This window comes from Daphnia pulicaria, chromosome 8 (assembly GCF_021234035.1).
Source record: "Daphnia pulicaria isolate SC F1-1A chromosome 8, SC_F0-13Bv2, whole genome shotgun sequence".
Taxonomy (NCBI): Eukaryota; Metazoa; Arthropoda; class Branchiopoda; order Diplostraca; family Daphniidae; genus Daphnia; species Daphnia pulicaria.
In genome coordinates, this window is record NC_060920.1 from 8943804 (window position 1) to 8958283 (window position 14480).

General features: G+C 41.0%; 2 protein-coding genes and 1 long non-coding RNA gene across 3 annotated transcripts in view; 2 read left to right on the forward strand and 1 right to left on the reverse strand.

The window, feature by feature from the left end:
* Positions 1-14480, forward strand: part of LOC124310854 (tyrosine-protein phosphatase 99A-like) — a 691797-nt gene that overhangs the window by 375531 nt on the left and 301786 nt on the right. The gene's annotated exons all lie outside the window — the stretch shown is intronic.
* The window catches only part of LOC124310934 (hemicentin-1-like), a 16366-nt gene continuing 1886 nt past the window's right edge, over positions 1-14480 (forward strand). Inside the window, exons 1-14 of the mRNA XM_046775109.1 lie at positions 1-235; positions 3278-3556; positions 5746-5878; positions 6042-6295; positions 6606-6713; positions 6799-7104; positions 10940-11088; positions 11337-11514; positions 12951-13081; positions 13211-13370; positions 13475-13569; positions 13651-13743; positions 13893-14031; positions 14106-14402. Coding sequence (XP_046631065.1) covers positions 3466-3556; positions 5746-5878; positions 6042-6295; positions 6606-6713; positions 6799-7104; positions 10940-11088; positions 11337-11514; positions 12951-13081; positions 13211-13370; positions 13475-13569; positions 13651-13743; positions 13893-14031; positions 14106-14402 — 2134 coding nt within the window. The 5' untranslated portion in view covers positions 1-235; positions 3278-3465. The remainder of the gene's footprint in view (positions 236-3277; positions 3557-5745; positions 5879-6041; positions 6296-6605; positions 6714-6798; positions 7105-10939; positions 11089-11336; positions 11515-12950; positions 13082-13210; positions 13371-13474; positions 13570-13650; positions 13744-13892; positions 14032-14105; positions 14403-14480) is intronic.
* The window catches only part of LOC124311749, a 22754-nt gene continuing 18110 nt past the window's right edge, over positions 9837-14480 (reverse strand). Inside the window, exon 4 of the long non-coding RNA XR_006910200.1 lies at positions 9837-10130. This is a non-coding gene — a long non-coding RNA (uncharacterized LOC124311749). The remainder of the gene's footprint in view (positions 10131-14480) is intronic.

A 14480-nucleotide genomic window follows, 5' to 3' on the forward strand; every position in this document is an offset into this window, starting at 1 on the left:
TCACGTCGTACGACACAGCGAAATTATTTATCCTTTCACTTTACGCGCAGTGCATTATTCACGTTTAGCACACAAACATCTGGGCGACATTATAAAGACACTTACACACTTCGACCTGATTTGAAGAGCAGAACGACTTCGTGTCGGCGGCCGTATGCAGCGGAAGTGATTTTGATGGAAACTGTTAAGTAACTTTTGACGATCAGAAAACGAAACAGTCTCCACTGGCAGAGAGGTAGGAATTGAAATGTAACGTTCGCCGTATGCTAATTGGTGATTTAGATGGACATCAAAAATTTATGGGACCGAAACACTTAAAAGTCGTTCCGCACTTAACCTTTGCTATAGCATGCTGACGACACACAACAAATGTGTAGGCGCTGCATAGGTGTAGGCTGTAGGCTAGATGTAGAAGGTTACAAAATCCCATCCTCGTTTTCAAACTTGCGAATGAGAGTTTAACGTCACAGTTTAACTGGGATGTGCAACGGAAGGCTGAATCGGGATGAAAAATAAATGTTCAAACACATATAGAACATATTGCGATTTTTAGTCATTCCTTTACCAATAAGTGTTTTTCTTCATTCGCTTTTGCCATCAGAAACCGTCAGATACGATCTGCTGACTTCATCGCCTACACGCGCTGGGGCTTTAGTGACTCTGGTCTATAATGTCATTAACTGCTGCATGCTGTGACTCTGCGAGTTGCTTGGCGAATAAGCGAGTGTTGTATAGCAATTTCGAGTACGTTGCTGCGACTTATTGTATATAGCCCAGTCCACATTCTGAATTTATTTTGACTCCTTTGACGCCGATCTGCTGCTGCTGATCCATTTAGCTCGCGTTCAATAAGCAATGGCGTCCGGGCCTTTCTCTTTTCTTCTTATTTCTGCTCCGAGTTGGGCCCACCAGTGGACCCAGACGACGGCAGCAATTTTCTCGTGAACCTGCTGGCCTGCTGGGGGGTCGGTCGGTGCCACCCACTTTCAGCAAGTTCGATTCCGCGTGACTTACGGTCTTTACCCAACAGACTGCAGACTGGCCCGTGTGGCCCCTACAACGGCAATAGGAGGACAACAACTGGCGAATCTTTTCAAGAAATCGATTTCTTCGACTCTTCCAATTTCGAGTGAGACGTGGACATTTGCTCCTTCGTGTAAAGGGAAAGAAAAAAACAGAAACAAAAAGTTGGTGTATAGGCGACGTTATTATGTACATGTCCGTTGACTGGTTGGCTGTTGTCGTCCCATTATTGCCATCGTGTTTGGAACGCCGAGAGCGCCACCAAGTCACGTTCCTCCGCTTTAATATGTTTTAGCTCCACAGTCCTAATATGAAACGCATGTCCGATGGTTTAGCATGACACCTTCCGTACTATACACGACACTATGGCAAACTTGACTGTTACTAATAAGAAATTGAGCTGAAGTTGAAGGACTTGGATTATAACGACGGAGCGAAAGAGGCGCAGCAAGTAGCAGCACGCAATGATCAATACAAGTTATTCCTCTCCTCTGCTGATTAGTTTAAAAAGTGTCTATAAGATTGCGGCTGTTTAGGCATCACGGTACGATTTCTTCTTTAATGAGGGATTCCAGCATTTTCTATGAACAAATTGGATCCAGAAATGAGATCAAGAATAAAACGTGGGGCCGTGGTCGATTTAGGCATTCAGTCCAGCACAGCGGTGTCTCCATATCGCCCGTTGAATACAAACGGGACGATGTGTTATATAACCATCTGTGCTGAATGCCTCTGTTTCTTTCTCTTGAAATGCTTGAAATGGGTTACTGTAAATCGTCAGGCGCCCTGTCATCCATTTCAATACATTAAAGTCCTTTATTTACGATCCCCCTTCTTTTTCTTTCTCGTCGACTATTCCGTTCCTCCGGCTCCTTTTTTTCTTTTCCCGGGCTGGGTCGTTTGAATAAATTGGAACAAAATTGTTGGTCCTGTTGGAACCAGCAGCAGAGGCTCATTCTCCTCTATTGGCGCTAACCATAGAGTCCACTATATGCGCATAATATCTGTCGAGGAACTTGGGTAGTCCACGGTGCCGGACATCTGCATGGCAACCCACACAAAAGGGTGGCCGTCATTATCGTCACCGGGTTTGCCTCCCTCGTCTTCGCCTTGTGTCTCCCGTGTTGGCTAACAGTTTCAAGTTCATGGGCGGGTGTAGCGGGAGCCACGAGCGTGAGCGTTTCCACTCTCTTACTTTATTTCCGACTATCTGCCACACTCTTTACGGGCGAGAAGAAATGGAAGGGGCGACACATCCCATCGAGTTAAGCAACGCGCTAAATGAGTGTCCGCACTTGGAAGAAAACGAGCGACAGTTACTGAAACGCAGAGAATAATAAACCGTAGTAAACGAAGAAGAGGATGACAAGTTAAGCGTTGCAAATTCGGACATGTCTTCTGCGTCCATTAAACATTCAAACAACATTTGTTATTTTAGGAGAAGGAGGGGACGACGACAGACAGCGCGACATCGTTCGATTAGCGAAAATGATGACGGGCAAAAGTATCAATCTGCATCAAATTATGGGACAAAACAGCTGGTAACTAATATGATTATTCCCGACGAAGATATTTGATCCAAGTCATTGGAAAGCGGAAAATAGCGTGAACTTATTCTGTCCAACTTTTCATGGCAATAACGTCCTGAGAAAAGAGCTGGACTGCATCTACAACAGGCACAAACTAAAATGGAACTGACAAACAACAATAAAACAGACAGCAGTGCTGGGAGAAAATTCCAATGACATGGCGAGCAAAGTCATGACATGATATAGAATCGTGTCCAAGTCCAAACGGCTAGTTGACATCGCAATTCGTGATCGTGATGATTCTGGGCTGATTATTGATGCAGTGGCATTCTATAATAAGAGGCCAAAGTTGGCAGCAGAAATTCCGTTTTCATTTCTCGCATGCTCCGTTTGACTCTGTGTGGAACCCAGTTCAAACGGCAATAACTTTTGACGTAATTTGGTGGAACACGGATGCGCTTTAGATCTGCCATTATTTGCAATTACCATTCAGCGTTAGCAAATAGCCAAATACCTTGGCGATGAACGGTATGGAACGGTACAGTACGGTATGTTGTGACGAATTGCAAGAGTTTTGGGAAGAATCTAATCCACCGACGACAGCGAACCTGAACTATTTTTAGTCTTTATAAATGAATACGAAAATAGTTATCGAATTGAGAATGAGTGCAGCAGCGACTTCATTAATCATTGTCTTTTCTTCCCTTTCTTTATATTTGCATTAGGCTGATATCCTCTTGCCTATATCCATTCAGCCGGCGGATTTCAGATCTGGGGTCAGATTCGTCCCAGTCTATAATCAATCATCTTCATCCTCTTATTGGTCTGTCACCGCAAGACAAGGAACTTCTACAACTGCTGCTGCAACTTTACCGCATAGACTCCCGTTTTCATCAACAATTGACTGACATCGATGATGGATCGACATGGACAAATACCAATGATTCTTGCCCATTTTGTCATGGCCGTCTTGGTCGCTGTTGTCGCCACCGAGGATGACGATTGTAAGTTCTTTGATAAACCCCCGTTCTCTGTCTATTGTTACAACGATGCGATGCGCTTATCATACGAATCGTTCGGATCCGGAATCTTTTATTCTCAGCTGAATGAGGTACTTGATTTTTTTTTTTTGGCCCAAGATTCAGCTGAGATTTTGTTTCTGACCTACAAACTTATTAGGGCTGAAATCGATTCAGTGCTGCTGGTTTCCCCGTCTTTATTCTTCACTTATTGGCGAAACTTGGCTAACGAGACGCTTCTAATAGCTAGTGAATGGCGATGTTAGCTTCTTTAATTAGTTACCATCGGCACATTTTAAAATCGCTTGCTCAAAATTTCGTTACTTTTCTATTCAGTATGAAGAGAACTACACTTACACAACCGTCCTGTCAGAATAGAAAAAGTGGTTTATGGAAGGCAATGGAAGGAATGGAAAAGGAGAGATAACTTTGTGCTCCTATGAATCGACAATGTTTTTACTATTTTGTTAAACTTCTTAGCAAGGTTAAAGCAGCAGCAGGTCTAACACCGTACTATGTTGTCACCGTACCGTACAATTTGCAACATTTGATGTGCAACATAAAGCCGCTTACAAATCCTAAATTGCGCCATAATTTTTTATTAGATTGAAAGTTATGTTAAAGATGTCTTTATCTTTTAAATTTATTATTTAAAATGTCTTTTACTTTTATCTAAATAAAATATGGCTACATTTTTAGTTCCGGGGCATCTGTTTTCATTATTATTTATAAATTATTCATCAGCAAATTACTTTCGCCCTCGGGATAACTGTCACATCACGTTTTAATTTTCTGTCAAATGAATTATTAGCTAATTGGAAATTTTATGATCGTTTGAGCTCATCGTTAAATGTTTGTGAGAAGTTCGTTTCATTCTTGTAATTTTGCCTTGATTCTGTTTTCTGAGATGCCTATAGAACAACCTTTGCTGAATGCCCGGCGAGTTCAGCAGCCTACATCCATTTTCTGAAACCTGTTTAATTGATTGAATAGGTGATGAAGGACATATTAATCTAAAAAGAAAGTGACGACGACGGCTACTAGTAGCCGACGACAATGAACGCCTTTTAAACACGGCATCACGATCAATAGGGCACGTAGAGCGCGTGAGATTTTCCCTATTTTTAATTTTAGAATAACAGGAGAGAGCAAGTAAAGAAAAAGGTGAGATAGATCTGGGAAATGAGAAGATGTCTGTGTTCAAGTTGGCAGGATAGAAAAGCCAGCGAAAGGCACGTACCAAGTAACAGTATAAGTATTGTGCTGCATCCTGGGTGGACCATAAAGGCACTGTGTTGTAGGAAAATGTCCTGTAGGGAAAAAATTACTTAAACGAAAGATTTCCGCGGATTGCTGTTGAGAGATAGCAAATTATGTCAATTTCAAGAACTCCATGTTTTGTTTTAAATTCTTCTCTATGAGGAAGAATGAAAACGAAAAAAAAAAAAAAAAAAAGATATGCAAGAGTGAACTGGTACGTTTCACTTTATTCATAACAAACAAAGAATTGGTTTCTTTCACTCTTGGTGCGTCTTATCAAATTCACTTTATGCTCTTCCTAGCAGGATTTTACTTTCGTTCGGGACACTTCTTTTTTGAAAAAAAAAACAAACAAAACAAGATTTTACGTTCCTTCATTAAAACTCACTACTTCAACGGAAATTCTGCAGGATCGCATGTCTGTTAGAACTGAAATGTGCAAACGGAGTGGATGGAGAAACTTTAGTTGACAAGTTTGTTTCTGTATAGGCCCTACTTCTATACCTTAACGAAACAAATTATTGATTAGAAGAAACTTAAGGCGTCTCTTTCCATTCATTGCCGATTAACCGTAAACTGATTAGGTTGAACTTTAAAAACAAATGAAAAAAAATTACATTTGATTTAAACTAAACTACCTAAATCAGACCTTAACTATTTAGTGGTTTATATAATGCGGACAGTTGTTCGGATTCCATTGACATGGGTTGAAATCAATACGTTTTCAGTAATCAAACTTTGGAGTAGGAATTTGTACCGGATTCTGTTCATAATGACATTTCTTACAAGCGAGACTTACTTTTATTAAGTGGCCGTGTTCATTATTAAATTGCGGTCTTCCGGCAATGAAACCAAATTTAAAGATATTAATTACGACATTGCCAATATTCAATGTGCCATATTTTTATTTATAGCAGTTAAATTGGAGAAGGTGTCGGTATTGAGCGGGAGGACAGCCGAATTGCCATGCGACATTACACCGCCAACTCTCGACTCCCTTTACCTCGTCCTGTGGTACAAAAACAACTCAGACTTTCCTATTTACAAGTAAGTCGAAATTCGTCGAAATTCTATCGCATAAATGAATAAACCACCTTTTTTAAGACTATGGCAAATAATGAAATTAAAGTTTTAATATTAAATGTGGTACGCAAAAATTAAATTAGGCCTATCTTATGTAATTGAGGAAGTAAAACATTGATGCATATAGGTACGACGCTCGGCGTTCGCGAGAGAGCTACCGGCAGCAAGAAACTCAACGCGACAACCACATGTTTTTGTTGCAGCAACAACAGCAGCACGGCCAAGAATCATCGGCCGGCCGAATTCATTTCCAATTCGACAGTCATCCCGCTCTTTTATTATTGAGCAATGTGGGCGATCCGGACGAGGGCGACTATCGATGCAGAGTTGACTTTGGTCGCTCACCAACGCGCAACGTTCTCGTACAGCTCACGGTTGTCGGTAAGTAGCACATATTGCTCCATTCTTCATTGATTTCTTATTCCTCTACTAAATTTTTTGTTCTCTGTGTGCGATTCGACGAACCCTGCCATCAGAATCTCCATTATGTATAAACAAGCCAAAACATGGGGGGGGGGGGGGGAATAATATTTACTGACAAAAAGAGAAATCGATGGAATTCCATCGGAGCTGACAAGAGTAGAAAATTTCACATTTGAATGTGTTTCCGTCTCTTGACGACCCAATTGTGTATAATGAAAAAAATCGAAACGTCAACTAGATTGTTTCCTATTGTTTCGTTATGACTCAGTGCCTCCGCAAAAAATCCGCATCATCGAAGACAACCGACAAGTCTCGTCCGTCATTGGTCCTTACGACGAAGGAGACCAACTCTCGCTCAACTGCATCGTGACTGGAGGTAATCCAGTTGGCTCCTTAATTGGATGTTTTCGGTAATTGGCGACCACTTATTGCTGAACTTGTTACTGTTTCGTTGAAAACAGGTCGACCACGTCCAGAGGTGAGCTGGTGGCTGAACGACAAATTAGTGGACCACACTTACATGGCCACGTCGGAGAATGTCGTCCAGAATATCCTAGTGTTCCCGCAACTGGAACGACATCATTTGCACGCCATTCTACGATGCCAGGCGTCCAACTATTTCGGTGTCCACAACAATACGCCGCCCTTTGCCGTTCAATCTTACGGGTACAAAAAGCAAAACCCGAAACACCAGCATTCTTCATCGTCTCATCATTCCAGACATGCACAGCACACGATTGTGTCCAGCGTTCAACTCGATCTCAACCGTAAGTGAAAACAGATCATTTCCTTTTTTAATTGAACTAGTCTAGCAATGACAAATTGACTACGACGGCCTGTGTGATGCAACAGTGCGAAACCTAAAATGCTTTGCATAAAGTATCGACTTCCGCAGTGATAAATCGACCGTAAAATTTGCCATCATGTATTTATTCGTTAAAAGCCAGGCCTTCAATAATCTTTAAATCTTTACGAGCTGATCGCCTTTTAGGCTGAAATTGCCCATTTTGATATTTCATTGGTATAAGAGTTAAAGGGGAATCGGCCGTGTGCCAGCGTGCGCAATTTGACTGTATGGGCGCTTTAGGTGTTTATGGAGGTTCAAAGTCAAATGCACTTGGTGCCGATGGGCAATGGAGAAACGAAAAGGATGTGAGGGTTTTCACTTGTTATGGCTTCTTTATTCTGGGATTAAACACACCATCAAGACATCAATACGGTGTACACGAGTGGAAGGGAAATGAGGAGCCCCGCGGGACTGCATGATATGGCTTTACGTTTCCCTATTGCACGGAGATCGACGTTTCTTATCCAAAAACGAGAAAAGAACATATTAGCAGATGCTTCAATACGTTTCAACAGAGTAGAGAATTTCTAAATGCTTAACCTAAATATGTGTAGTGTATTGGAATAAATACACCAAAATATTTGGCACGGGGTATTCTCTTTCGGGGTAATTTTCGCTGCATTATTGCGTCAATAGTTGAACGCTGTTCACTGCGCGTATATACAAAAGACAGAAACCTCTATAATATCCGCACAAGACATTTTGTTCCGTCCATATTTCCTATTTTTTAAGATGACGAACAATTACTTTTGAACTATAAAAATGGAAAACGACATTATAGTGAAGACGTTGAAAGCAACGAGAAATATCAATAGAGAGAGAGAGCGATGTGTTAAGAGTCTGATAGCTTTACGTCTTTCATTTTTTGACAGAGAGCGAAAAAGTGCAAATCCATCTCTCGCTGAAAGTGAAATCAGATTGGCCGCGATTAAAGAAAGAGTGCTGCTGTATTGTTCAAAGCTTTCAGCCAGAATCTAGTCTTCTGCGCGCAGCCATGTTATCTTTATTCTTTTAACAGGCAAACTTTCGTCTCAGCAGATTACAACTAGAAGCCCAGAATGGAGAGAAAGAGCAGCTGGAGATTGGAGTGTCCATTTGAGGGTCTGTGATATCATCAAACAAACTCGGATGTATAGACAATATGACTCCCGCAAAGGGCAACGAGAAAGAGAGTAGGAGATAAGTCATATTGACTCCGATAGAATCAGTGCGTTGGTCTAACCACTCTTGATGTTATTTCTGTGCCGTTGCCATCCACAATTGTTAATTCTTGTTGAGGCCGCTGCCACTCGAAGCGTAAAGGCTTAAGAGCTACAAAATGTGAAGAGAATCGGGGAAATTTTAAGATTTTGGGTGGATTTAGAAAAAGTCACTAGCTGCTGCTGCTGACCATAATATGATAAGAGAGAAACGCACTCAAAAGTTGAACATGAACGAACCGAGGATGGTCATTGGAGCCAATCGCATAAACGCGGGAGTAAAAATCTGGAATGCTAAAGCTAAAAATGGTGGAAGAAATGGTCAAACTTGAACAAATTATATGGAGAGTCGTTCCGTTGCCGGCAGAAATCCTTCGTGTTCTCGTTACTATCCCAAGACGGACCACAAAGGAGTATAGTGTAGACTTCTTTTGCTTTCATCTCAGGCCGAGAATAGACTGTTGACTTTTGGGTTGGGTTTATAGCTGCGATCGGTCGGACGTAAAAGGACCAGAAACCCTCAACTTTCGTCTTTGGCGGACTTTTTTTAGGATGTTTTGACTTTGATGATTCGAGACACAGCAGCAAACGCGGACAGAAAGAAAATAGGGCCGTTATGTCGACTGCGATTCAGCATCATGCAGTATTATTTGCAAGAATAATACTAACGTCTTTCAAAATCTCTGCGGAATTCACTTTTATTTCCTCCCCGTTCTAGCGAATTAGGCAAATATGAGAGTCGAGCGTTACACAACTTTTAGTTTTGTTTCGTAAGGCTTAGTTTTCAGAATTTTACCTCGTAGAAGTTCCTATTTTGTCAAGTTTCTATCCCTTAATATTTCTGAATTTCAACGAATTTAATAACAAAGGAAAATTCCCCCCACATTACCCAGGTCCAGATTGTATAAAATTAATTTCTATGTAGATACTGTATAGGTATTAAAAATATTCCAAAAAATCGCTGACAAAGACATTGAATTATTGAACTAGGAAGAGGAAGCCCATAACTCATAGCTTCGGATCCTTTGTTTTAGTCCCACCTTATTCCTACCCACCTAAGCTTTTTACTGTGACGAACGGTGCCGTCCGGTTTCATTAATTGATTCGTTGATAGATAACTAATAATCAGAAAACTTTTTATTTGCCATTAAATGATTCAGCTTCGAAATGCTGTTAAGAATGCAACAAGGAGGTGCTATTGCGGTGGCAGGTCCCTCTTAGGTCAAAAAATTGTCTTGTTGGACTATGATTAAAGTGATTAAAGTTCAAATATTTTCAAATGTGATGGTTTACCCACAGAAAAAGTTGTGAGGTTCAAAACAAAACAAGCCTGATCTGCAGTCGTTCGACAAATGAGATTTTTAGTGAACCCCCACTGTGAAAAAACAAAAATGAAGAGAGAAAACAGTTGCAGTCAACTCCCTAGCTCAGGAATAAACATAGTCTGTGACTACGTAACAATTTATAACCAACGCCTCCAAAAATTGCTAAAAAGGAAGAATAGAGATCGATTTTGTCCTACCTTTGTGCCTGGGAAATACAGCCAGGCATCTCTACAGTTGCTCCATCCATCCGCTGAAGAGTTAAATGACACCAGACGGGATAGGGTAAAAAGGGTGTCCTCGTGAATACACCCACATTCACATGGGCATACACAAGGGCATTTGAAGAAAGGGGAAACAGAGAGATCCATAGCTCAATGGACAATGCACGTGATTGCATTCCAATGCAATGGGATGCTTTTTATCTAAATGGAAATAGAAAATTGATTACGAAAAAATATTGACAGAAACAGCAAGTCAGGAAAAGTTGAAAATGAGTTGGGTAAAACCTAATTGTGGATAAATGGGATAATTTCAGGTTTACATGTTCTGCATTGATGCAAGTCATGCATCATTTAAATATCTAGTAGGTAACAGGTCAGTTAAAGTAAAGGAAATCATTAGGCCTACCCCATAAACGATGATCCTGAGATTGTTGCTGGTGACAGGTTACCAACACCTGCACAAGAAAAATTGCACATTGTTTGTGGTTATGTTGGCTGGCTCTGGGCTCAAATCTGCAAAAAAAGAGAATGGTTACATAGTACAACAAACTGTCATGCATCGACAGGGCAATCACATGATAAATGCTAGCAGTCAGGATTTAACATTACACAAATTTAGGACAGTTTTAACTCTTCCATAGTTCCCACAATCATTCTAGTTGTATTCTTAGTTATAATTACCCGATAAACAGCATGGAGTATGACGGTTATTTAAAAAAACAAATAATTCTATAACAATATTGAATTTTGTCTCTGACTTTCTGACGAAAGCAGACGACACTTGTCCAAGTTTCTGCGTCTAATTTTCTTCTAATCAGCATGCTTACGATATCGATAGAAAGTAAAAATGATAAAAAATCAAACTCTCCTTTAAAATTCGAACCGAGCCTTCTTTAAAAAAAAATATATAATTTTATTTGATAATTTTTCTTTTATTTTATTTTAATAATAAAGACAATATTGTGGTAGAGTTAATGACTACAAATTTAACGTTTAATTCACACTTCCAGTTCGGCCGTTGTGGGTGTTGATCAACGGCGCGGAAAAGTCACTATCGGTCGGCAAATCCTACACGTTCGAATGTATCACTGGCGGATCTCGTCCCTCCGTCAACGTTCGCTGGTATCTTCACTCCACCCAGCAGCCATCCAAGGAGCGGGTAATTTACAGACATTCCCCTAGACATCCCCAGTAAATAAGACTTGTCTCATCCATACGCAACAATGCACAACTGTATTATGGACAAAAACACGAAATGCTCCCTGATTACAGAGTTATCCGAGCGGCCTTTTCAGATAACTCTGCTCGACGAAAGCATTTTCTTTCAAAATCAATTAAATGAAAGACATCAAATTTCTTTAATTCGCGTATCTTTTTTTTTTTTGCGGACATCTAATTGACACGAAGGTAACGATGGACGGTAGCAACACGACAAGCATCTTGAATCTGATGCCTACGCCCAAGGACCATGATGCTGAACTGATCTGCTTGGCCGTCAATCCAGTTTTGCCTGTCGGAAACGCCAGCATCGGCAATAATGGGACCATTTCGTCCGTCGAGACCAGGCGAAGGCTCATCGTACACTGTAAGACAATTATTTCATTTCACTTTAGCCTCACGCAATCCATTTTAAACTCAACTTGACGCTGGCAGCCTGGCTGTATCAACTGTAATCGAATTGCCAATTTAGGAGATCGACATTGATTTTAATGTTGCTTCGTCGAAACGCCCCTAAGGTTTAACTGCATTACCGTCAGCAATCTCCTTAGATGTGAAAACTTTTAATTTCAAGATGAATAGGTAATATAGCGAACAACCAACTCTGCCATGTCCTTGAAAAATCGATAGATAAAAAGCTTTTGCTTTTGTTGCCTCCTTTCCTTTGCGTTCTTGCCAAACTTGCTAATTCTGAAGTTTTCAGCGCTAGTTCACAATCTACTTCGTCAACTGTTGTGTAACAACAAATAAAAGAAAATGGCAAGACTGAGAAAACACAGCATAAATAGAAAAATGGGGCCTTTATACAGTTCCGACTGTTTTTCATGAATTCAATTAAGATGTCGCCGTCGCTGAACTGGATAGGAAAAATGAATGTGCTGTTCGTCGTCTACCAGAAAGCTAAATTCTGCAATTGATGCGTTTAGCTTTAAAAAAAAACAAACAAACAATGAACATATATTTTTTTTCCTTTTCCTTTTCACTAGATAATTTCTTCTTTCACGTCCCACTTTCATTTCTCACCTGCTGAGTGCATGGAGCGTTCGCTAACACTGGCACGTCCTAATGGGCAATGTGCATGTATGTTTGTTCAATGTAGCAAGGAAAAACAAATCTTCTTTTTGTTCCACTTCATCTTTTGTCGATATTTGGAAATTAAATTACTGGTTCACATGTTATACATGAGTGTGGAAAAAGCACCAGTCGATCACAATCTGAAATGTTAGGTTCGCTGATTTTAAATTCGCCTAATAAGAAAGTCTGCGTGAGAACGTAACGAGGGGGCGCGTGGGGGTTCAATTACTACTACCCGTCTGATATGAGTCTCCTGCTGATATCTCCGATCTTTCTTTCTCCTTTAATGACATTTGTAATAAAGGCGACAAAGGACGACATTCTCGCAAGATCCGTTCCCTGATGTAGGTGGTATTGATGTTGCTACATTATCCATCTCAGCCTTTACGTGGGTAATGCGCGTGTGATTGGCTCTCCAGCCACGCGCTCCAGCACGGCTCTCTTCAAGTATTCCATGCATATACATGATATTACGCCTTTACGGCCGACGCCTTTTGCCACCGACGCCTTGTCTTGCACACACATCGCACTTTAATTGGATAAATTGATCTCAAAATTTTGTCAGCGAGCTTTTTTTTTTTATATGGAGAGGCGTGATACGCACTATCCCGAATATTTCATTACCTACTCCCTACCTGCTGGGTAGGGAATTCAATTAATCTTTTATTTTAAGATTTAAAATGCTCAAGTGGAACTTATAGCTGCATTTCCTTTTTTCGTGTAATACAGTTCCTCCGACAGCAGAATTGGAACTGGGTCGCAATCTGAAACCGGACTTGATTGTTGAAGGCAATGACGTCTACTTTGAATGCCGCGTCAGCTCCAATCCACTAGCTCAACGTTTTGTATGGACTCATGAGGTTGAATGGGCTATAATAATCACCTAGAATTTTAATTCGTATAAAAAACTACTTTTAAAATTATTATTCCCTACACTAAGAGGACTTCAAACGTAGACTAACTTTTTAATCTTAACATTCTTTCATCAGGGACAGACCATACGGGAAAACGCAGCTGCTGGGGTTATCATTGTGGAACAAAGTTTGGTTATCCGGGGAGTCTCTCGCTCTCATTCCGGTCGTTATTCCTGCACAGCGGTGAACACCGAAGGCAGTGGAGTCAGCAACACCGTCCAACTTCGCGTCATGTGTAAGTGGCAAATTGAAAATTGCTTTTTTTTAATTATTTTATTTTATTTTTTTAAATCATGGAACATGACGTGTCCTTGTCCATTTATCTTTGTGCGTGTCCAGTCCAGCCGGTCTGTCGTCCAGGTCAGAAAATCTTGTACGGAGTGGCCAAACATGAAATGGTCGTCGTCCAGTGCCAAACAGACGCCATTCCACCGGTATAATATGAAAGCTCCTTGTATCAATATGCATTTGCATTAAAATGATGAAAGTAAATGAAAATTAATTAAAATGGACAGGCCCATTCGCACCGGTGGGCGTTTAATACCTCCCTGTCAGACGTCGTCGAGTTACAGGACAATCAAATGTTTCAAACGACCAGCCTTATTGAAGTAAGTATAACTGGACAAGTAATGAATTCTCGCTCATGACTTGATATGTGCTTTCGAGATATTTTCGTGTCATTTGCTCTGCATCAATAGATGAGAATAATAAGACGTGAAAACACCAAATAATATTAAACGAATTTCACGAACGACAGGAAGGTGCAGAGGCGGACGGGACGAGCGTCATTTCCTACTCGCCGCAATCCGATCGCGATTACGGCAGCCTCATCTGCTGGGCGCGCAACGTGATTGGCGAGCAACGGGAGCCTTGCGTCTATCGCATTTTCCTCGGAGGTGCAGCCCAAATAATTCCAGCCTGAAATAATATCAAGATATAGGGAAATACATTACGTTCTGTTGTGTTGCAGTGCGTCCGGATCCACCGAGCAATTGTTCGGTGTTGAATCAAACGGCTGAGGCGGTGGAAGTTTGGTGCCGGCCGGGATTCGACGGTGGTCACCCGCAACTGTTTCAATTCGAAATCTTCGATACGCAGTCGGCCGTTCTCCTTTACAACAAATCCGGACGGTATCCGCATTTGCGCGTCGGCAACCTCGAATCCGGAATCAAGCTCTTCATTCAAGTTTCGGCATTCAATCAACGGGGTAGGTCACCACTTGTCCCTTTGGAGGCATACACCATCAAAATCGCTGACAAACAAACAGGTAAGAAGCCAATAAGGAGGAACTATAACATGCAATCTTTGCAATTCGTATAGCATTTGAACAATCTAAAAAAAAAAA